At 41.2% G+C, this 19195-nt stretch overlaps 1 protein-coding gene across 27 annotated transcripts in view; it reads right to left on the minus strand.

Moving 5' to 3' along the window:
- CACNA1C (calcium voltage-gated channel subunit alpha1 C) overlaps nt 1–19195 on the minus strand; it is a 434777-nt gene that overhangs the window by 132745 nt on the left and 282837 nt on the right. For all 27 annotated transcript variants that reach the window (XM_075427817.1, XM_075427815.1, XM_075427811.1 and 24 more), the window contains exons 8-9: nt 18023–18126; nt 11057–11229 (exon numbers count right to left, since the gene is read on the minus strand). In XM_075427817.1, coding sequence (XP_075283932.1) covers nt 11057–11229; nt 18023–18126 — 277 coding nt within the window. The remainder of the gene's footprint in view (nt 1–11056; nt 11230–18022; nt 18127–19195) is intronic.

Genomic DNA, 19195 nt, shown 5'->3' on the forward strand with positions numbered 1-19195 from the left:
TGTATACAGTGCTAGGCACACTGTGGCTTCGATCTCAGTTGCCATTACTGTCATACAACTAATTCTCACACCCAAAAGTTGTTTCTAAATCCAAACACGTTCTCCATGTCCCTCAGCTACCATTACTGAACACCACAGCCTCTCTCCTGACAGTTCTTTATACCACATTAAAAATTCCTTGGGATTTCAGCTGCTATCCGTCCTGCTCACCAATGCTTTCTTCTCAATGAATAGACTCTTAAGGCTACAGCTGCAATGATAACTGATTTTCAAACACTGATCATGGGTCATTCTCACCGACTTCAGCATGAACTGCTGAATACTCCACAGTTTTTGAAAACACTTTATAAGTGCCTTTATAAAGATTTAAGAGCACACTTTAGGCATCTACTAAAAAAAAAAAAAGACCTTGCTGTACATATACTCAGCTTGGGGGTTTGTGGCATTTCTTCCTAAAATTTTCTGTGGAGATCCTGGTACAGAATGCTTTCTTTGCCCCTGTAACCATGGGAAATAAACCACATTCAATCCATCAGAAGGTATGGCAACGGCAGTTTTCTCACAGACTGTTTTCTCTGACGTCCTTTCCTGAGAAGTCGAATCACAGTGTCAGTGGATAAATCTTCAGAGCTTCAAGAAGTACGTCCCAACAGGGCAGATGGAGATTAATGTATTTGGACAAATGTGTCTTCCGCTGCTATACAAACAATAGATTCCCTCTAAAGCCTTACCTTCAAAGACATTTCTCTGTAACATACTAGTACTATAAGAGGATTCCTACATCAACATAAGCCTCTCTTCCAGCATGCAAAACAGAGGTGTTCTCTCACCAGACAGTCTTTGCTAGGGAAACAGCCTTTATAGCAGATAAACTTAACGCCCTATCAATATTAATGTCAGCCTTTATATGCTGTAGCTGGTCACAAATCACTGCTCTAGCACTTCTCAGTGTAATGTTGTTTGTGCTCCAGCTTACAAGAATCAAGGCAGGGAGAAGCTGGAAAAACACTTTAAGTTGAACAACACAAGCCAGATCAGTCCTCAGTTGCAAGAGAGCAAGAGCGCATGTAGATCACCACAAAACTTTTTCAGACAGAGAGGATCTTGTAGGAAGAGTTTTTTCCCAGCAGCCTGGGAGCTTATCTAATTTATGTAGCTTTTGATGCCTGCAAGGGAGTAAGAAGAAAATTTGAGCCCGTGGGCAGAAATTAGTGGGTTTTGAGTTTGGTCTCCTTCTCCTATGCGGAAGTAGCAGCAGTGGCATGGAGATTTGGTAGATGCTCATTGCAGTGACCCTTTCAGGGTCACTTAATTATCTTGGAGCTGTCACTATTCACCAGCACTCACTTAAGAAGCTGGCTGGAGTCAGATACATGCCTGAATTTGGCCCGTCTTCCCCAGCTGAAGAGTTACTCTGCTTTACTTTCTAGAAATGCTTTTCCCACTTCACGAAACAATATCGGGCCATCTGATGCCATGTTGGAACAAATCACTGCAGAATTATAGATTGTAACGCTGGCCACAGCTTTGTCCTAAGGCTTCCTGAATACCAGCAGATTTTTCTTCTTTTGCTCTCCATTCAAACATGGAAACAAATTGTTTTCTCCATACTGTGATCTGGCATAAAACACAGGCTTGAGCTAAACTGCTTCTACATCTTGTTCGGTTAGATGGGATTTACCTACCCTCAGCAGTAACTATCAGCAGAGGAGGAAAGGGAAGAATTTTTTAAATAGTTGCTTGCTTTTTGTTTTATGGTCAAGATTCCTTTCATCCAGAGAGAGAGAAACTGGGAAGCTGTGAAATCTACAGAACAATGAACCTAAATGCTGTTTCTTGATAAAAGCTGGGTTATTAAATTATATCACTAATAAAAACCAAACCTGTTAATTAACTTCTACAGAGTGAACCATCCATACATTCAGGGGAACAAGAAAATTGTATCTATTAAAGTGATTAAAATAATTACGGTGAATTCCCAGCGAAGGAAAAAAAGTTCAAAACTACCATGCTCAAACCTGTTAACGCCTTATGTGATACAATTCGAGGTCAAAATTCTGGTCTAGTGGGCAGAGAATGGGGTGAGAGACTCTGGCACTGGCACAGAGAGGGTTGGTGACCTTGAGAACATTGTTTATCCTTCCTGTGCCTTTTTGTTTAAATTAGACAAAAGAGCCCAGAACAGCGTTTCTCCCTTCTCCAAATATTAACCTGTGTATATATTTTAAAGGATCAATCTTGTACATGAAACATTTCTAACCATAACTTACACACCAAAGTTTTTACTTTCATTTTGCTGAGAAAACTAATTTTCTCCTAAGTATTTCCTCTTTTCTCCTCTTGGAAAGGGGGAGGACAACAAAACAATCAAGCATAAGGCCCCACTGTTCCCTTGATATTTCACTCAATAAAGAAAGAAAGCAACATGTGAAGAGAGGCAGGAGGCAAGTCTACTCTCAGTTCTGTTTTTATTCCAATAGGAAAAAATCAAATGTCGGCACCATAGTTTTGTTGACATTGATGGAACATGGAGCAAAAGTGGAAGAGAATCACCCTAAAAGATCTTTCTTTTGCTACTTCAGCTGCACAGAAAAATACACAACAAAAGCGACACTTGTACATGGCAGCTTTACTTTCTCTCACCTACAGTGCTGAATAGCAATGCCCTAGGTACTCTGCTACCACAGCTACCTACAGGGTCACTATGATGCCTCACAAACGCTTTCTCATTCTTTTGTGATGTATGTTGGTTTTCTTTTTAGGATATAGAAGTTTATCTGGGTCTGATCCCACATTTTCTCAAGTATAGTTATAAAAGCAAAATGCTAGTAATGACAGCAGGTCAAATTCATGCCCGATACCACTGCGTTCTAGCCAGTGGAATTATGCACTGGGCAAACAATACTATTTGGACCATTCAGTCTTGTAAGCGACTTCAGATCCCGAATACCTCGTGCTTTCTCTTTGGTGGATGACAGTTATACAATATTGAAGCCAGGTGTGAACACAGAGAAGTTTCTGGTGCATCAAGACCTCACAAGGGGCAACATTTTCAAGTGTTGACACCTGCATGTTTTGTTACCCAGCTCAGATGAAACAGATTGGCAGCCAAGTCCTTACCCAGGCCAAAACCCCAGCAACTTCAGTAGGATTTTTGCGTAAGGCCTGCAGGAGTGATTCAGCCCAATGTGAAAACTAATGTCCCAGAAGCTTTTTCGAGGCAGCATGCTAATTATAGACTCCAGCTTGACATCTGTAGCACAAACCCATGCAGCATTTTGCAACCTCAGCTTCTCTGTGAAGAAGAGAACAACCACACAATGGAAACAAAGCTGACTTCTCGTTTAAAAACGCCTTTTAGTAAGTGTCCTCAAACTAGTGTTAGCATTAAGAGCAGTGTTTGAGCTACTTCAAAAGATGGCAAGGCAGAAGAATGCCACTGGGACTGTTTTCTACAGAGCATGCATTGGGCGCAGCACACAGCTGGCAGCTGCTGTCACTCCTGTTCAAGCACACCATGCTTTGGAACCTCTGCAGCTGAGTACATGGAGGTTTTATTCCTCTGGAAGAAACTGGTGGTGGAGTGAACACGACAAACCACTTCTTTGCCCTCTGTCTCCAGGTGAAAGAGAATAAATCTATCATAGCTACTAAACTCCTTGTGAAACACCTATCAGGTGCCCTTGCAAAATGCCTACAATTGTTGGCACTGCAGTCCACTCGGTTTTCTGAGTTACCAAGTTGATTATCTCCCATGTCAGTGGGCAATGATAAAAGTAGATGACATTGTGTCTTCTTCCTCTTTAGATGAGGTTTTGACAGATAATAAATCATCTTACAACACGGGCTTTTATTTTCTTGTATTTACACATGGAAAGCAAAATGCAACCAGGTTGTATACCATTCTCAAATCACCAGCTGGTTTTGGAAGAACTAAACTGACAAAGGTTTCATTTTGCAGCCTGTGCCTCTTACAGGTTTTGCTTATCTGACCTCAAACTCTATGCGAGCACCCTGTGCTTCTTCAAATTGCTGTTTGACAATCAGCAAAAATCCTCTAAAATACCAAGATGTACATGCCTGTCAAGGGGTGGTTGCCCATGTCCTTCCATACGTATGTGAAATACACCGGGACAAATTCTGCAGGTGAAACTAGAGTAAATCAGGGTGAAATGACTTGCTGTCAACAGAGAAGTTCAAGCAAGTTTCAAGTGTGTTCTGTTAAACAGGAGAGACAAAAATTAACTCAGTACATCACCTTTTTGCTCGTAGAGTAAGATGATGTGAATTTAAAAGGCAGCAATGGCCAAGACCGAATTTAAAATAGACATCTTGTAAATATGCTCTCATTTTCTACTTTGAATCTTGCATGTTAATTCCCTAGCTGTGCATTTCCCCATTAAAATTCATCACGAAAATGGACCAGGAGTTTTTTAGGCCACCCTGAAATTTTAGCCTGTAACCAAGTCTTTGAAAATCCTGTTATGTACTTTCTGCTTTGGACATTATTCCACAGAATGATGATGTCTATTCAGGTTGAAAGTAATAAGCTACTTCCTTGTCATGGATATGATTCAAAGGCCACAGAGCAAGCTGACACATGCAAATACTAAATGTAAAAATGGAGCAAGTTGGTGTTCTTTTATCTTTGTAACCCGATTAGATCTCTACGCAAAACTCTCTCTAGCCAACACCTTCAAACTCCTCACTTTCCCAAAAGGTTGCACAGCATTTAGTGACAGCTTTCATTAAAGTCAACAGTAAGCAGTTGGTACTCACTGAAATCAACGGGGTCTCCTTGTGCTATGTGAGTTGACTTTGCAAAAGGAAGTCAAGTCAGCAGGAACTGGATAGAGAAATCCTAAAAATCCTGAACTTTTAGAGAAAGGTGGTCATGCTTTTATCCCTGTTATTTAATAGGGTCAAACTACTATTGGAGCTCTTGGGAATAAAACACTGTTTGAGTTGAAATTACTGAGGCTTTTATTTCTAGATTTCTCAAATTCTTCTCTTGTCCTGTTTGAACCACCAGCTCTCCTGTTCTCATTTCTGGCCCGACGATCAGAAGAAGCACAAAGCGTTTCCATGAAAGACACAGATTTTCCCAAAAGTTCTAATGGTCCAAGAGTCCCAATTTCTTCTATAAGTTCTACTTTTGCAGCTGAAAACTTCCTCCCTGTCTCAAAATGATATTCTCCTAAGGAACACTGTCATAAGCCGGTGATTACATGTACTCTACTGCCTAGTCATGACTAGTGCTGTTCACAAGTTGTAGAACTTGTAGAACTCCTACAACACTGATTATAGGAGTGAGACAAAATCTGTGGTCTACCAAAAAGTTCGGTTGCAGTTGATTCCTTAGAGGCAGTGAACTCAAGATGTGAACAAATATTTCCAAAGGTCACAAGGTACTGTAAGAATTGCTCTGAAGGTGAAGATTCAAGACTATTTATTATTAAAAAGTTTAGAGTTTTCACATATTTTAGAACCTGCCTGTATTTCTGTACTTTATATCTTCAGCTGGGCACTTTCTATTCCTACTTTAACTAAGGCATAAATCTGCACCTACAGCCAGCCCCCTTCCCACACCTTTCATTATTTAATGTACTATCTGAAGTATTGCTATATGCTTTTGATAGGCGATACATTGATTTGTACTGTTTTTTCTGTTGTGTTACTTGAAAACTTGATTATCTACAACCATCAGGCCCATTACAATAGAGGCCTGGAGTATGATTAGACTTTAAATTTTTGTAGGGTAAGCTACTAGCAGATCAGCTCTTGAATTTACAGTACTACCTTGGCTATGACTTAACTAGTAGAATGATTTGTCTTGAATCTCAGAATGCCTTTGCTAACAGATCTCAGGCCAAGCAGTGGGCTCTGTTACTCTTAGGGACTGTGCTGATATTAATGTGGTCATACTCACATTGCAGATGGCAGTACCAAATAGAACTGAAATAGAAGGAAACAGAGGCAGGGCAAAATCTGAGCAGTCATAATCATCAAACTAACTCTCGCTGCCCATTCACAGCTTTTTCCTGACCCCAGCACAGTCAATGGGAGTTTTGCCAATTAATTTCAATAGGAGGAGAATCTGGGTTGGACTGAGGTTTCCTGTTTCTGCCCACAGCAACGCGGATGCATTCCAGACCACGCTCAGGAAGAAAAAAAAGGGCAAATTCCCAGTTACTGTGGCAACAGGAAGGATGGTTCTCTTTGCTATCACGTAATTTTGAAATATAGTAGCCATTTTGTGCCACGACATGTGTTTCCTCTGTCAAATTAATGTTTTCTTCCTGTGCAGAAGGCCCATCAGGGAAAAAGCACAGAAGAAAACCATCAACATAACAGGAGCCTTTTCACATTTCCCACCTCACATCTGCCATAATGGCAAAATCATGCTTACAAACAACAAGGAAAAACGGCCTTAAACATGTACTTTCAAAACCACAGAAAATGAATTCAGCCTGCTCTGTGACTGCCCCTCAATGCATGTGAAAGATGACTGGTAATAAACTTCCTCAGAACACCACCAAGACCTCTGCTATGGAGAGCACAGCTGACCCATTACTAGACAGCTGAAGATTGTCCGACTCTGACCCCTAAGTGTTCAGTCTTACGAATCCTTAGGTCAATGTCTTATGACCATAAGGTCATTAAGCTGGACAATGAACCCTTAACCCTAAGAACCCTAAGATTGTCTCTGACTCTGAACTCTAACTCTGATTGTCCGGCTGCATTTATCTTCCTTTCTTACCCTTTCCTCCGCTATGATCTTCACTGTTGTAGTCCCTGGACTTGTTGACCATTTCATGAAGGGCTGTAAACACCCAATGAGACTTAGGGCAAGGTTTGACAGTTTCAGGAAAGCAGCGGCATGTACGAAATATGACTAATGATGCCCTAAGGACCGGCACAGGCAGCCAAACCAAATGGGGATGCAAGTGAATTTCTCTTCCCTTCCACCCTGCATTCTCTGTTTTACAGGAGGCAGTTCCCAGGCTACCTGCATCAGAGCCCAGATGGTGTGAACTGCTGAATCTCAGAGTTTACGTTAGCTGAGACTCTAGTTTAATAAGTATAATTTAATTAAACTTCTGAAATCTTCTTGTTTTCTTTATAAAACACCCCAAACCTCCAAACAATCTCCAAGGGGAAACTGAGGAGGTAAATACTGATGTGACTTCTTTAAAGTAATGGTGTGAGTCACTGTCAGAGGTCAGGCAGGAGCCAGTATCTCCTGAGCATCAGCACAGTTTAATGGATGCAAAGGCAACCCCTGAAGTTTATTGAGCTAAAACAACTTAAAGAGGTCTGAACTGCCCTGTGCACTTCAGTGAATTGTTATCTGAAAGGCTCAGGGCTGATACCTTAAAAGTCAACACAATTAATTAATCACTGAACAAAGTGTGCTGGAAAGGGGCAGTAACACTCTTCTGTAGAGTTCAGGACATTGTACTAGAGATGAAGGCAGCAAACGATGAAGAGCACTTGAGAGAAAAGCATGCTGAAGCTGCAAATGAGGCAACTGAGCGCTTTCAGAAAGAGCTAAACACAAGTAGACAAAGAAGGCACTGGAGTGGTGCAAGCTCAGCACCGCTAGTAGGTGGGATTCAAATGTCTTAGGGGCACTCCAGCCAAAGGGATTCCTTAGGGCATTTACAGCTGTGCCATCTGTCCCTTATAGTTGGAGCTTATTCTGTAGACGGTTTTTGGAAGAGAATTAATACTATCTTTCTGCCTCAGTTTAACCCTACTGGTGATTGACTGCTAGCATGAATGCCAAAACATTGAACACAGTGGACAACACACCAAAAAAAACCAAACCCAAACAAAACACCCGGTCACTTACTCATGGTACCTTTTATGTAGTATTATCTTAAGCTGAAGCCATTAAGGAAAGGGTCTCTACTTCTCGGTTCGATTTTTTTACACAGTGTTCATTCAACACATTTGCTACCAGATCTATCAAGCCCCAAGAGCAGTACAGCTGCAGTGGGACTCAGCTCCAGAAGAGCAGACAGGCCTTGTCAGAGCTGGTTAGTAAGCTACTCTCCAGCACCTGAGTGGGTTGAGATCGTTCTGCAGAAGGTATGTTCGTAGGCAGTAGGATAAACAATATGGGGACTCACATAGGTAGGTCCAGTAAATCTACCAGGAGTTTCTTCCCATGTGACATGCATGACAGATAAGCATGTCAACCAATCAAGTGAGCATGACATCTTAGGAGAGGACATCTGCAAGCTATTTGGTTTAGAAAATACATTCTCACTTGTTATGTGAATAAAGATTGAAATTCAGAAATACCAGGAAATACAATAGAGCTTCAACAATATGGTACCCACAATTGTGCAAAAGTAACTACAACAGCCTACTGGAAAAGAAAAATTAATGCAGTTCATGGAATACAAATGGCCAGAGTGTAAGCTCCACAGCTTTGCTTGGTGGGGACATCCATCCAGGTATTTTTACCGGCTTCAGGGTGGGGTAAGGGAGTGTTGCTCTTTTCAGTGGGTACCCAGAGGCTATTTGGTTCCTCACCAGAGGATGACAACACACAGACTCTTTACTTCCATAGTCAGAAAAGCCTGTGGTGGGAAGACCAAAGTACAGCACCGGACAGTATACCAAAGCTAGAAGAAGGATTAATTTGGCATTCCTAGATGCAGGCCACAGGTGCTAAGAAGAATACTGTTATCAACAGCCTGCTCTAGATGGGGCACATATGTCAGAAGAACAGGCAACTAAACTTCATGGAGTGACCTGTTTGCTTGGTCTATGCCATCCTCTTGTGCAGAGGCTTTTGTTAGCACGACCGTTGTCCCCATTACATGGCGAAAATCAGTCCACAGCCTTCCTTCACATCCTGAGCAATTCCTCTCAACAGCGGCATATAATCCTACAGTTTAGTGCTAGGCACTCTAGACATCTGTTCCCAAGCCCGGGCTGTCATGTAACAAAAGCAGATAATGTGATGCTAAGCCACACTGCCACAGAGAATGACGTGCTGTGTACTAGGGACGAGTCACCAACTGCTGCCCTTAGACCTGACGCTCGGAACCAATGGCACTGCACACACTGTATTCGTGCACAGTTTGAAAAAGAAATCGATAACAAGTTAGCTTGCCAATCGTCTGTCATTCTGTCATTAACAACCAACTGTGAGAAACTCTAGATGACTTGTCAGATGCAAGAGGACTAATTTTACAAACCGTCTTACAAAACTCACCTTATTAAACTGAACAGGAAGAACTGAAAGCAAGCTGAAGGTAAGTTATCTTTCAGTTCTTAACATCACTACCCATACAAGGAGCTTGTTAGCTACAATGTGGATTGACCCCACCCCACAGCACACACCATAAATGAATCTACATCTGACACATCCCACAACTCTTTTACCAAAGCAGCATTATTTTTGTGATAATTAAAAAACCACCCAAACTTCAGATCTGCTAGTAACCAAGGCAAGTTCTCATCACACCACCTCACCACTATGGCTACACTTCTCTTTCGCAGGTGTGTCTCTAAGAGCAAATGTGATAAACACGACCCAATTCCCACTGAAGTCAAAGGAAAGTCTCCTGGTGACTTCAGTGGAGTTGTGTGCAACCAAGTCCTTGGCCTCCCCACTCAGATGTCATACAAGTATATCAACAAAAGCTCACTGTGGTACTTTTTTGTTTTTTTTTTTTTTTTTTGAACAGGGAATTCTGTCCACAAATAAATTAATTTTGATAACCAGACATCACCTTCCATGTATTATATGCCACAGAGAAGCAAATTTTGGAAATGAATAATAAATTCATTTCTGAGCAATTACTGAGGTTAAATTGTGAAAGTCAACTATAAAACAACCTGATTTGGGGAAAGTCTGAGCAAGTCACGCCAGCGACTCCTTCAAGTCCAAGTTCTTAAATATCATGGGTATAAACTGATATTAATGACTCCACACTTTTTTTCTAAAAGAACTTAAATGTTCTGGCAGCAACACGGAGTAGTGCTTACTCCCCAAAAGATCATGAGCATCTGATACAAATCTTGCTATACTCTGTAGGCACGACTTTCCCATGTCCAGTCTTCCCATCACTAGAATCTATGTTTCTGATTGGATCATTCCATGGATTTTAATTGTTTGGTAGGAAGGGCGATCTCTAGGGAAATATTTCATGTCTTCTCTTCCAAAATCAAACTAGGAAAAACATACATTTCTGTAATGAAAGCTAAGAGTAGAGCCAGTGTCCATTAACTGTGTAACTGTCTAAAGGTGCCAACTCTAACACTTCCCAAGTGCACGGCCTGCAGTGATAAGTGCCAGGTGTTTCTGAAGCGTGACACAGCCTGTATTGGTAAAAGCGAAGGTGGAAGGAGAAGATTCACTGAAGTTAATGAAATGTAGGGAATTGCTGCTTTCTTCAAACCCTTCCTTCTTCAGGATTTCTAATAAAAAGAGACAGTTGGTGAATTCTCACTTTGCACAAACATCTTCTCAACTCCAGAACCGAAGAATAAAAGAGAAATCCCTCACAAGAAATGGCTGAGAGTCTGGCAAAAGCAAACACAATTCCACTGATTTCAACAGAGTTGCAGATGGCCCGCCTAATGTACAAGGGGGTTGATTTGGCCCTTGTCCCACACCGTAGCACTGCTTTGCCTAGAAACCTTTGCTTTCAAAGTAATTAACCACGTGTAAACAGCCTGCAACACTGAACTGCAACTAAATAAATGAATAGGAGACAGATGTATATTTTAAAACTTCTCTCAGTAGTGGACTTTAACAGCAATATTTATCTTTTTTCTGTTTAATATCAGGATTTTATGTCGGTATCACAGACAAGGAACTGAGGACCTGCAGAACAATATCAATTATTGTACGCATACTTCTCCCTCCCACTGTTTCCTACAGGTGTTAAACTGCAATCATGTATAAGCTTAGTGAGAGTCTCAGGAAGAACTCGTCCTTCCTCAGAAGCCTTCACAGCACTACAGCAGGTGGGCACAGACTCTCTTGCTAAAAGCACAGAGAGAGAGAGAGAAAGAGAAGAAAATTGCTTACTGTTTCGAGGCTTCTCCTCATCCATGCCTTCATCTTCATTTTCTGGGTCAATATCTTCTGCTTGAGTTATCCAGTCTAAGTATCCCTTCAAATCCTCCTCTAGCTGTTGTTTTTCCCGTAACTTCTGGAAATCGCCCCGAGCCTTAGCCTTCTCTCTTTCTTTGGAAAACTCCCTAGCAAGCGGGAGGGAGGGACAGGACACGGGCGGAGGAAAGGAAGAGATTGAAAAACAACGGGTTAGATTGATTTCCACTAGAAAGGCTCCACACCCTGTGTAGCACACCCAGCTTTCTCTATTCTTGCAAGACAGACACATGAATGGAGTATCCTTGCTAGATACACATGTAAAACAGCTGGAGTGTCCACTTTTGTACCAATGCTTAGGAAAAGATGAATACCTTCTTTTAATCCTTTCATTTGCAACATTTGATTGTCAATTCAAATAAAATACACATGTAACCTTTATGTATAATACCATACACTTTCTAATATTCTTTACCACTTAATATTCTCCAGCAGTTAGCCATTAATATCTATACAAATATGGTTAATTTAATTCAATGATGAACCGTTTGACAATAATCTGACATCTGGAGAGTGAGATGGTGGCTCTAATTTTAAACCAGGTTTCAATCTGTCTTTAAGATTTTACGTCAAATCACAACTAAATTGGGCTAATTGTAAGTGTAATTAATAGTACTCACAATTCCGTACACTTTTAATTATGGGCAATTTCATCCACAGTACTGGACAGCATATTGAAAAACTCAGACCCAGTGTTTTACTGCAGACTTTCAGTATTCAGGGCTGTTATCTGACATGAAACATGTTTTCCAAATCTCAAGTTGGGTAGACAAACACAATAAATTACGTGTAAGCAAAACGAATAGATTCTGCCAGAAAGTGAACTAGGGTAGACATTTGATAGTTTCATGAAAGACCACTATTGGGAATATAGGCCTAAAACAGAGGGCACAGGAACAAGAATTTCACGTTGCTTAGTTATGAACCTGGCTGCTTGCTTTGCCTTCTTTTTGGCTGAGGTGCTGTTTCTTCCTCTCTGAAAGATACACCTATGCTGCATTCTTTTTTTTCTAGAAATGCTGACCTACCTCTATTTAGAGACTCTCCTGTGGTTCTAAACCAGGTTTTAATGCTTATATTTTAAAAACTAAGCTTAATGATTGTGAGAAGTACTGGACCAAGAGTACTTCAGCATTAAGTCTTACATCTGCTGAAGCAGATCACTACATAAGGCACACACAGCAGATAACATGGGCTGCTGTTTGTAAAGATGAGAGATGAAGTCATTCTCTCCAATGCATTATCCATTACCCTTGCTGATGACTGTCAGCAAAACTCCACCTAATATTTGTCTTAGGTTTGCTCCTGCAAAGACAAATAGGAAACCTACCACCAACTTTGGTGGGATAATATTAGGATTATGAAAATCCTACCCAACATGTTAAGGAGTGCCATGTGAAGTGTCCTCAAGAAACTGAGATGGAGGTGAGTTTCCGACAGTGACAGTGAAGTACTTTCCTCCTGTGTGGTCCAAAACCCACTGAATGATTTCCATTGACTTCACAGGCTTTGGATCAGGCTTTGAATACTCTGTGCTGTGCATGAAACCAGCACTGCAGCAGAACAAAAGTAGGATGATGCCTTAATTTCAAGCCAAAGTATGTGACCGAGTATGCCTGTGTGATCTTCACCCCTGTCACATTGTCGTCACTTCAGCCCATCCCGTGGGACTACGACAATGAAGGTGGAAATGAGAAAGAGAATAATTTGCTTCTCAGGCCTGAAGGTAGATCACACTCAACGCTGGGACCAAACTTAGCCACAAGACAAAAACAGCTATTCCAAGCATGGCAAGAATGAAAAATCAAATTGTCTCATGCTGGGAGTTATATTTTTCTATCTAAAATGTGAAACAAACAAACCAACAAACCCCCAACAATAATAATAAAAACTGTACAAAGAATTTCAGAAAAAATCCATCAATAGCAGTTATATTCTCTGCTTCAATAACATCTTTTCTCTGGGTCTGACATAGTGCCTTATCCAAATTAACTCTCAAAAAAAAAGTCACTGAATGAATCTATGCATTATTAAGCCTGTTTGATAAATCAAACCCCAGCATTTCAATTGTTGGCTCCTAAACTGGTATTTTAGAATCTAGAACAAATGGTCCAATTTTGCAAAGGACTGAGCCCTCAACTCCAAGTGAGAACTATATATTTGTGAGGATACAACTTGCAAACAGCTGTTTTAGAAATGAAAGAGGAAAATGTCATGAAACAGTCCTGTTTACAGAAAGTGAAATTCCTACTGTGCACTGAAGTGGATCATTTATGTTAGACGCATATGAGCTGCACGACCGCTTGGGTCTTCTCAGTCCCCTCTCACTGTCTCTCTGAAATGGACTCAGGCTGGAGGAAGAGCTAACTAAACCAATGTGAGATTTTAGCATGATGTCTTTACGCTGACTGTCTGCATAGCAGTGAATTTGTTACCTAGCTTTTTAATGGCACAACTGAAAACACTGTGGTTGCCTAGTCTACGTGGTCTGCAATTCCATGTCTCTCCTTTGTACAGTGTGTGACACCATGTCTCAGATGACTCTACAACTTATTTAAATTATCTTTATTTCTATGCTCTGCTAACATTAAACCATTGAGAACAGCTAGCTCAGGAAATTGCTAATGCAATTCAAACCACCTCCCATGTAGAATGCCAGCCTGTGCTCAGGCAAATGTAGTTCAAGAACTAGTACCAATGGCCATTTACCATCCCATGTGAAATGAGCTGGTGACCTCAGTCCAGTTCCTGTTGCAGGCAGATGGGCACAATTCTTCTCCCACCATCACAGCTGGCAATAAATGGTCATTGTCTGCAGTTTCAGCAGGGAGGCCAAGGACCAGATAAGCTTTCTGACGGAAGTGCCATCTCGAGTGTGGAGGTGGCCTTCTCAAAAAAGATTGCACTATCATGTCAGGACCAGGACGACAAAGGCTTGCAGAACTACCAAGCAATCTGTCTCTTCTCAGTGAGCATCAGTTTAAGAGTTGGTGAATCTGGTTGTTTTTACCAGAATTAAGTTTGCTTCCCTATCCTTTCCTTCTCCCACAAAATAATAAGATACATCTCCCAGTGGGAATACCAAAAAGCAGATTATTCTGGAGAGATGTTTTCTCTGTGTGAAGTTAGAGTGGGTCAAGATCATAAATGTAAACACCCAGCTCTGTATCCTGTGCTGTTCCAGAAGAAAACTTCTCTTGCCCATCCTGATGATGGAATATAGGTAATTCTTGTCTAGATCTGATCTCAATATGATTTCTCATATTTAGAGGAGTGATAAAAACCAGCAGAATTCTAGCAGTTCAAAACTCTTCCTGACTGCTAAAAGTGCAGCACAAGGCTTCAAACCTCATCTGCCCTGAGAAGTGCACCAAGGAATGGGAAGGGTTGGAAGACCGACAGAAGACTAGGAAGAAGTCCTGAAATGTCACAAACACTGCTCCAGGAGGAGCTACAGCCATAGCCAGCCTCCCATTCACTCTGACCTCCTCCTTGGCAGTAAGAGAATCAAAACCAGCCTACTGGGTTTTCCAGGATCCTCTCAAAGCAGAAGAAATGGCTGTTCTCCTGCCCTCCATCTGCCCTAGGCAACTGCTCGTTCGGCCTGTCTCCTAGGATTTGGATCACTGCCAGGCAAAATAGAAAAGAAATGCGAATCTATATGCTTAGGTGTGCAGGTCTGAAAGTTGAACCCACACTGCCATTTTTTTTCCTCACTAATTGCCTTAAAGAAGTAACACACATGTGAGCAACTCTGACCTCAAGAGACCTCTAAGAGGTCTTCACTGCTCACAGCAATGACGTGGAATCCTTTTGCCTGGACTTGAGGAGGTCTACTGTGTGATCTGCTGACTGGCTATTTCCTTTGGCATACATGAATTTTATACTGTGCTCAGTCAAGATAGGGAGAGGATTACAGCTACACACAAATACTCTGTCATCCTATTTAGCTTAGCACGTGACCAAATTCACCAGAAGGATCACAAACAGATGACAAACCTGAGGAAAAACAAATTACAAATGAGCTCTTTAGGCAGAGCAGAAGTCAGCATTTAATTTTGCAGGTGCAATCAAAGTCTTTGTGAGTACAATTAATTACACTTATGTATTCAGAAGTGATTAAAAAACTAAGCTAATCTGTCACTGACGAAGTATACCTACACAACATGCTCGGTGAAGTTCCTAAAATAATTAAGTGGAAGAAATCAGAGATGCCCAGAATGGATGTACAAAACAGCCCAGGAATGCTGCTTTGTATCTACATGGGACAGAGAGGTGGGTCATCTACATATATCAGACTACTAGCATGCCTCTAAAGAAAAGCTGAATCCACAAAGCGCAGTTGGCAGCTCAGCAGAATTTAGAACTGCTTTAGCATGGTAATTGTTTAAGAGTTGCTTATTTAGCCCGTAGAAAATTTGCAAAATTTGTCCCATCATTTCTGTGTTTTTTCATGGATGTGAATTCTTAAGTTTCTTTTTAATTTTCTCCAGTTGGGAAAAAATTTGCAGAAACAGTGCAGCTGTCGTAATACTGTGAACACAGCCAGAAAGAGTGACTCCTGGCTTAAACAAGGTGAACTTCATCCTTCATTTCAGTTCTCTCTACAGACTGTTTCCATCTCTTACCACTAGCTGTGGTGGTCTAGATGCAGTGTGTCAGGAGGTGGAAGATCTAGGCCCCAAAACACTTTCTTGAATTGAAAAGTTAGAGAGAGAAGAAATTCAATTTTTAATGATGTACAGACACAAATCCAAGTGTTGGTATATTGAATCTGCTCTGCTTCAACAGCGTGCACTCCTCAGGGCTGGGCTCGCGGGCACTGCTTATCCTATCAGATGCTATACAATCTTATATAAACCACTATCTTATACAGTCCTTGAGTGCACCTCTGATACAACAGATCACTCTCCCTCTGACAGCGGGTCATCATCCTCCACTGCTGCTGAGATCCTTACCTGCTGATCAGAGTATCCACCTGGAGAAATGAGGAGCTTACGTTTCAAAATTGTACCCAGAGTATCACTCTCCAGATACCCAAACACAGACTATTGCCTGACACTTCACCACTGGGGATTTTTTCCCATTCCCTTTACTGTTTGGAAACCCTTCTTTTTGCAGCAGCAGTCTTAGCAGCACGTCTCCTTCAATGGAATAACGAAGATAGTAGTAATACCTCCCGTAGATCTGCTATTACCTGTCTCTTCGCAGGATGGCCAATGGTGGATCTTCTCTGGTCCTACTACTGCCCCTCGTATGTTGCTGGCCCAAGTACTGAGGACATAATTCCTGTGAGGCATCAAGTCCTCTCTCATGCTCAGAGATATTTTCCCTCTCTCACGATAAAAAAACAAGGGAATTCAGGGCTGCCCACTCAGACAACAGGTACAGGCTTTTGACCAAATTCATTTAGAGCTCATGAAAGAAGGCAGGATGTTAGAAACAAAGAAAAAGAGGATGCATAAAACTCCTCGTACCATATTTATCCATGTACATAGAACAGTCGTAGGCACCCAAACATGCCCAAATATGGAATTAGAAGCCTAATTCTAGAAGATCTCTTTTTAAAAATCTTGCAAGGAATGTTTGCTGGCTGGATTCCTCTAATTGTGTGGCTCCCCAGGGGCAGCAAAGTTTTTAACTACTGGGGTACAATATCAATTGTTTATAATCAAAGCTATTAAAATGATGCTTTGCAGTGAGGGTTATATTGCAGAACTGAAATACAACTAAACGTCTAGATGTCTCAGGATGCTTAAACACTAGCAGAAACTGTCTTGCTTCTCTGCTCATCCTTAGAAAAGGTCAGAGGGAAATGATCTTTTCACCCTGCATTATCCTAGGCTTGTCATCTGCACAATAGAGAAGACGTACTTACTGAAGAAGAAACGTGCCCAAGACACTCTCCAGGGAAAATCGTCTCCTATTAGGCTGTGCTTTAGAGATACTGAGCAATGTGAAAATTTCTCACGTGAGAAGACATAATTTGGAAGGAATCTGATCCCACAAATGCAAACGCATTTGTCTCATGTTCTCATTCCTCCTTCAGCCCCACTGACTCTTCCAGAAGTTTTACTCTAATCCCCTTCTATGGTGAATAGTACGCTTCACCTACAGGGGAGCGTAGCATTGTCCTCTTCCCTCAGAGCGCAGGCAGAGATTTTAGGTAAGAGGAACAAGTTACAAGCAAAAAATTGTCTTGAAGTCCTTTGATTTAGTCAAAAGACTCCTTCCACACCATTAGGAATGCCATCTTTTGCTGTTAGCACAGCAATAGCCTAGGCCTTCTATTAAGGTTCCTGAGATCAACCCACCACTGCCCGTTGTTTTGGTAACCAGAGAGTAGGAATAGAAATACAAATTTTAAAAAATAAACAATAACAAAACATTTTCCTGGTACTGCTTACCCGCTAAGTACACCGAGAACCAAGTTAAGTACAAAAAATGACCCTATGATGATTAGTGTAACAAAATAGATCCAGGGCCAGTCCCTTCCTATGGCATCATTGACCTGGAAGAGTGGAATGATAATTAGTGAGACAAGCTCAGATTCTGAGCACTGCAAGGCTCCAGCCAAAGAGATCCCAAGTCACCAGCAGTAAGATTTTTCAATAGCCAGTTTTCTGGAAATTTATGACAGGTTAACATTAGCAATTTTGAATGCCCTGAGGTTTCTTTGTCAGAGAATAACACCTCTTTTGTCACCTGCAGTGTTATTTGCAATGTTTGAACATTTTGTCAAAATATTTGAGAGCTGATGTGAACCTTCCTTGAATTCAGATTTTTAATCCCTCTGAAAGAATCCTGGTGACAGGGAAGAACCCTTATTATGGAGTCTTGCCCTGTAGCATTGGAAAAAGGACACCAAAACTGTCAGCTTACCCGCTCAACACACCAAGAACCAGATTTAGAACGAAAAAGGATCCAAAGATGACCAGACTGACAAAATACACCCATGGTAACTCATAGCCCATAGCGTCCTGCATCTGGAAAGACGAAGGAAAGTTAGAAGACAGAGAAGGAAAGCAGAAATGATTAGGCAAAGGAACAGATGGAAAGGTTTGTAAACAGAGCCTGTGGTTGGTTTACACATAACCATAGCAAGTGTTTCTGTATGTTCTGTCTGATATGATCACTCCTTTGATTGCTTTTTCCCTCTGGATGTTTCCTTACAGGCAGCGATTAATATAGCCTGAGATATAACCATGTGCCATACTGGCACTTCTTTGGATGCTTAAAGTTGTGGACTGTCACTTTCTGGAGTTTATTTACAGAATCACAAGGGTCTATACGATGGCTTCTAAACTTCTATCCACTGCACGTTCATATGACTCTGATGCCAGGGAAAACATTGCTATTTTTTGCTAAGCACTGCCACAGTGTGTTGTCAGATCATGTTCACATCCCATGTGTAGCACAGGAACACATACCTCAAAGAGAAGCATGTGGTAACTGTGGGCAAATACTCATCTTTCCCTGACAAAGCTATGGTAATCTTCACAGTTTACCACAGCGAGGGCAGTAGCTTTATGCTTTTGAGGCAGGTCCTATCAAGGCCCACCATGTTCTGACCTGGTCAAGTGTTTTCTAAAGCTTTCTCACAAATTTCCTTTCTCTCCATGAAGGATGAATGTCTCCTTCAAAATACGATTCCTACACAACTGAATACTCAGAAAATTTGAGGCTGTAAACTGAATGACATGAGCATGGGTCTGGTTTTCACACCACTACAAGCATCTGCGAATGAAGCAGGCAGACTATTGTTTTAGCTCCAGAACCTGTATTAGGCATAGAGCAACTCTAGCACATAATAAGATATTGTATATATTTTAAAGCATCTAGTACATAAACACTATTTTATCTATAAGTCTCCATCAAAGTTCAACGTTCTGGAAAGCTGCTGAATACCTTAATAGAATCTCACTTTCATGATGGTATCAAAAATACCAGAGTCCCTTCTTCTTTACTTTTCATAAACACTTATCTTCTGAGCCATATATAGCATCATTAAAGAAACAGATGGTGGTTAACACTTTCAGGAGCACTAAAACAATT

This window comes from Opisthocomus hoazin, chromosome 8, assembly GCF_030867145.1.
Source record: "Opisthocomus hoazin isolate bOpiHoa1 chromosome 8, bOpiHoa1.hap1, whole genome shotgun sequence".
In the NCBI taxonomy this organism is placed as follows: Eukaryota; Metazoa; Chordata; class Aves; order Opisthocomiformes; family Opisthocomidae; genus Opisthocomus; species Opisthocomus hoazin.